This window comes from Meleagris gallopavo, chromosome 6 (genome assembly GCF_000146605.3).
Source record: "Meleagris gallopavo isolate NT-WF06-2002-E0010 breed Aviagen turkey brand Nicholas breeding stock chromosome 6, Turkey_5.1, whole genome shotgun sequence".
In the NCBI taxonomy this organism is placed as follows: domain Eukaryota; kingdom Metazoa; phylum Chordata; class Aves; order Galliformes; family Phasianidae; genus Meleagris; species Meleagris gallopavo.
Window position 1 is genome coordinate 33,194,953 of NC_015016.2, and position 5,775 is coordinate 33,200,727.

The window sequence follows — 5,775 nt, forward strand, 5'->3', positions numbered from 1 at the left end:
TGGTGGAGGTTATGTGAGGTACTGCAGACATTTAAAATATTTGTTAGAAGAAAGAGCTGCTCTAAGCCTGGCATTTAATAGATCAAAAGATAATTTAGATCAAAGATAACATCAAAAAATAGATCAAAGATAATTCAATCAACAAGGTTGCAAAGGCAAGGATTTCACAATGGACAAACTTTTTTGATTTGAAGGTGAACTTTAGAAAGAAGATTTGGTCCATCCAAGAATAAAATCATCTGGGTGCTTTCCTCCTCTCTTTACACCAAGAGAACCTAAATCTTGCAGCACAAATATGCATTTCCAAATCCAAACACTCCCAAATCCAACTATGTAATAAAGATCTCTTATAAATCTCTTGGCTGTTCTGAAATACTTCTGTACTGCTGTGATCAGCAGCTGATGCGATACTAGGTGTCTGTAAAAAGGTGCTCCACCAGGCAGGTAGGTTGGGGATGAAAAGGGGTCTCTTTACTCCTTTTGACTTCATCATTTTCTTTCCAATGAACAAGTGAAATAGGCACAACGATTGGGACAGGTCATGAATGGATTCGTAAGATGAAACTACACCAAGCAGTAAAGCTGCATGTCTTCCTGCAGTCTGCAGTGACAGTTGTACAGTTCTAAATATCTGAAGTTACATCTGTGCCCAGTACAGACAGCAGAAACCAGAGTTGGTTCAGCAAAGGCACCTGTTGGAGCCTAAGTGTATCATGTAGTCAAAAAGCTCTTTTGGAGAGAGGCACATTTTTTATTTGTTCCAAAAACTTAATATGTTTCTGGGAAGTACTAAATAGTAATAATAATAATAAAAATAACGATTCTGCATAGTTCCTGTTTTCTCCCCTCCCATAAATTGCTTAAGCTTGTGCCAGATGTGGACCAGAGGATAGAACCAGGCATTTTTACTGACAAGTATATAATAACCACATCATGAAAATGTTCAAGGTCTCTCCAAGTAGATATTTCACACATATGAGATAGATTTGGTGATGAGCAAACCAGGTGACTTTTATCCCTACTACCAAGTAAGAAATTGAATTTTGCGGCTGTGTATTAAAAAACTCAGTTTATAAACAGCTGCTTAAAGGCTCTGTGTCCCAACTACATACCTCCTACTTATTATCCCCATAGAACTCCTAGGTGGAGCCAGACTGGGAAGTCCAACCACATTTTAAACAGTGCATTGCACTGGTTGAAATGTAGGAGTTATGAATGCTATGAATATAAGAGAATTTGAATTATATTGGTGAACTGAACTTTGCAGTAGGTTATTTTTGAAAGAACTTGCATCTAGGTCACAGGTGACTTCTACAAAGACTTTCATAATTTCATTTTCCTATTTTTACTGTTAGCTTTTTTTCTAAACTGTTTAACTCAGGTCTCATATCTTTCATGCATTAACAGAATGTCTATCATACCCTTATACTAACAAACCTATTCAGAACCCTGGACAGGTGTGAATTTCTGTGCTTATTTCCTCTCCTCAGGCATATTTAATCACAGCATAGGGAAGTCTCTCTCAGAGGGGGCCAAGCAGCAGTGAAGAACAGTGCTATATTACCTATTTGGAAAAAAATAATCTAATTGAAGACGAAGACTTATTTGTAGTTGAGATATAGTGCAAACATGAAATATTTCAAGTTTCCCCCAGAAGACTTAAATCTATGTCAGGCATGGGAATTTACACCAAGACAGCCAACTGGAAACACTGAAGAAGTAAATTATTTCATCCAAGAAGGAAAAATTACAGGAACACAAATTCTCTAAACACAAAAATTATTACAATAGCCTAAATAAATATCTTTAATTTGTTGTAAATATGTATACATTGATTTGCTCAGAATTAATGGTCAATTTAACATGCAAGCTAAATTTTACTCAAAACAAGACTCTTAATTCACTTGGGTTAATAAACATAAAATTCTGATAATTACAGATACAATAATGTCATATGAGCACTTTAAACATATGCTATGGGAATTAAATCCTGGATATTCCTGCCCACTGAGGACCAGTTTTTAATCTTCGATGCATGATATGTAGTAATGGATTTTACGAGTTGACTTTTTTAAATTTGATGATCAGGTTAATGAAATTTATAATGATATTTTTCACACCAAGTTCAAAATAGTAGTTAACTCCTTGGCAGAGGAATTCAGATTGGACATATAATGGATGTACCAGCAACTGCTGGTGTTAAAGGATTAATCATCATTTCAGACTTTTATTAAATTAGATAAAATGGGATAGGCATGAATCAGAATATATAACAATTAATCACTGGACTTTATTGAGTCTTTTAAAAATCTTATTTGCTCTTGAGTTGATAACTAATCTAGGCCATTCTGTACCAGTTTGACAAACTCCCCAGGTAATGATTGAGACTAGAACATTAATAATATCATGATTGAGCAACAAAATATTTATTCTCTAGGTAAATAGTTTTTTGAAAGATTTTTGGAAGCAAAGGAAATACCATCTTGGTTACCCAAAAACCTTACACTTCAGCTCATTTTCTCCTATTGAAATCTTTCACTTTTATACATTTGCATGTTTTTAAAAATTTAGATAATGGATACACTAATGTGCACAACTGACCAAAGTTTTTAGTACATCCAACTAGCATCTTATGTAAATTGTTACAGCTATACACATCGAAATTGCTAGAAAATAAAAATTACTAAACTTTTGAAGTTTATTTATTGATAACCAAGAAACACCCCAGTTAAATTACCATAAACCTCAACATCACAACAACTCCTAATCCAGCTAATAGGAATTAAGGGACATGGAAGATACATAATAAGCATCTGGGGGATATGGAATTTATCCCATGGGTCTAGTAAAGAGCTCATAATTTAAGAGTGCCAAAACCCAAGTGCATCATGAAGGCCTCTCCTCACAAGTGACATTAATTGCATATCCCACAGATGCTTATTACATATTCTATTTATACCTCCAAGAAGAAAAATATTCGTTTAAAGTTTAAAGGTTTAGTACTGCTTAAACACAATGTAACACAGCTGTCTCATGATGTCACAGGGAATATCAAAGACTGCAGCACAGTCATAATGTAAAAAGTAGTTTAGACAGAAGATAAATCAGAGGATGTATTTCAATGGGAAAGTCCCAGAGCTCAAATGTACAGTAAAGCAAGATGTAGTGCTAACTACTTTGGTTGGATATGTGAATACACTATTAAAAAAGGTTTTTCTGATTATAGTTATTGAAAAAGAAAAAGGAAAATGAAATATTTCAATTCATTTTAAACAAGTTTTCAATATATTAACATGTGAAATCATTAATACTAATATATAGAATTGTTCAGATCACAGATGCTATTGTCTTTCCATCTGTTCAATCTATACACATAAATGTGTCCTCATTTATGTTTCTGTGAATAAAATACATTGAAATGTTACAAACTGTGGGAATTCTTTTCTTCTGTTGTCCAATTACTATTGCGATTTTGCTCAGAGGTAAGAGAGACAATGGGCAAAATGGCTTGATTTGTGTTATCCCATATACTTCAACTCAATATTGTGAACCACTGCCACATGTACTTGTTTGGAGAATAGGAATAAGCCAGAAGGCCAAAGCTTAAAATCTAACAGCTCACATAGAGTTTTTCTGATCTGTAAACAACCAAGGATGTAATTACACATCTGAAATTTAGATTTAAATACTGTAAAAATATTTAGTATCATAAAAATATTACACCTATTCTGCTGATACGCTACACATGTAGGTGTGCATTATATAACATATGATGTTATATTGTATTCTGTTCAGTTATAAGCTTAACGGACAACAAATACGATAACAAGTCTCTTTTCTTTCTCCTCTTTTCAGTAACAAAGTATCTTGCTTGTATGGCATTCAAAGATTACTATACTAGACAGGTCAGATTTCAAGAAGAAAAATATTTATACAAAGCTAATCATAGAAAGCACGCTATCATGGTCCTAGTTTCAAATGAAGTGATGAGAACTAAAGAAAAGCAGATAGATAAAAAGTACAGATGGCAGTGTAAGGCCTATGAAAAGAGACACTCTCTTGTGTACTTTCCTAGGTGGTGTTGGTAATTTTCTGATATTATATAGGATTGCTTCTATGAAATCTGTGAAGATCTAACGTATAGCTGTCAATAAATTCAATGCTCAATAATAAGGCCTAGGTGCATGCACTGGCTTCATTCCTTATAAACATTACTCTGGAAATTCAAGGAAGGTATCATAAGGAGTTAATATCAAGCTGGAAATGATATTTTAAGAGTATTTTCAGAGGAAGAAAATAGAACGATACCCTTGACTTTTACTAAAAATTCAAGTATGATTCATTCGTTGATCTCAAAATGTGTCTGAAACCAGGTCCTGCTTGTTTGTTTTCATTCTTCTATACTGAGCAATTCTATTTTGCAGCGTTGTGTACAGATTTCCTTTCTGCAAAAATTTTGGGATTTTCATGCTAAGTATACAACTCAACCATTTAAGCCTCATGCTATCACATTCAGTAAGCGATGTGATGAAATATTGTAATGATCTTTATAGTGTTAGTATGGTAACATAATACTATTTTTAGAAATTTTGCCAATCATCATTTCTCATCCTTTACCTAGAGTAGGATTGTGAATTCATATAACATGCAAAAGTTATACAAAGTTGTGCTCCCTAATTAACAGCAGTACTCCTGAGCAACCTGTTCCTGTAACCTGTGTTAATGGATTTTATTCTTCAGAAATAGCTGGCCTGCTTTAATATTTCATAGCATACTTGCAAAAATTCTTGCTCAAAAACACATTGGCACATTGGAACCTTAAAAGATATTCAAGGCATGCATGTATTTGGAGCAAGCTTTTTTTTTTTTAAAAAAAAATTGCTGAAGCTTCTACAGCTAAAGCAAATGTAGGAAAGAGGTTCACAAGGTCAGGGAGAACTATTATTGAGTTTGCTCATTTTAGAATTTAGTACAGTTTATGGTATTATTTTCAAAGCAGGATCTTTTTAGATTGAATACATTTCCAATACTGACATATGTTTATCCAGCTGAAGAACTCCCAGTAAAATAGGTATGTCAGAGAAGACTCAGAATAAAAAAAAAACTCCATGTTATATAAGTTCCATGCAGAATTCCTCCCATCTCCCTCACCTTTTTTTTTTTTTTTTTTTTTTTTTAAATTCAAATCCCTCACCTCAGCCTGTAACATTTGGTTAGACTGGAGATAGAAAGAATTGTCCACAGGGATAGAAATCACTGCTTAAGAACTATTCTCAGATCACAGGCAGACAGGCTGACTTGATTAGCAGACAAACTACTACTTTAGTGGGGAGAAAAAGCAGAAAAATAGCATTCTTTTTAATTGCTGACATTGTAGAGACATTCCCCCCCCCCCCCAAGTTATCTGCATTCCACTTAGCAAATGCAGGCTTCTAGAGAAAATGTAGACTGGCTGTATTACTACAAAATTATGGTTTCATTAATTTTTGATAACAATTTCATTGTGCTTTCAGGATATAATTTTCCATTAAAACTAAGGATTCGGATGAAAATGATCAAGAAGAGCTTGCATACCAACACGTCCTCTTTGATCAATGGAGAAACATTGAAGACCATGCCTTCCCTAAAGTAGTCATCCCACATTTCCAGGCAGTTCCCTATCACTTTTTTCTCAAATGCAGTTCCGTGCCCATTCTTCCATGAAAATAAAAAAATTGCTTCGTTTGTTCTAACATGGAAGAAAAAGACAACTACTCAAAATGTCTTTTTTTTTTT

The 5,775-nt window shown here is 33.9% G+C and overlaps 1 protein-coding gene across 1 annotated transcript in view; it reads right to left on the bottom strand.

Moving 5' to 3' along the window:
- The window catches only part of LOC100542849 (TBC1 domain family member 5), a 48,911-nt gene extending 43,295 nt beyond the window's left edge, over positions 1-5,616 (bottom strand). The window contains exon 1 of the mRNA XM_019616782.1: positions 5,575-5,616. Coding sequence (XP_019472327.1) covers positions 5,575-5,616 — 42 coding nt within the window. The remainder of the gene's footprint in view (positions 1-5,574) is intronic.
- Positions 5,617-5,775: the final 159 nt, after the last annotated feature.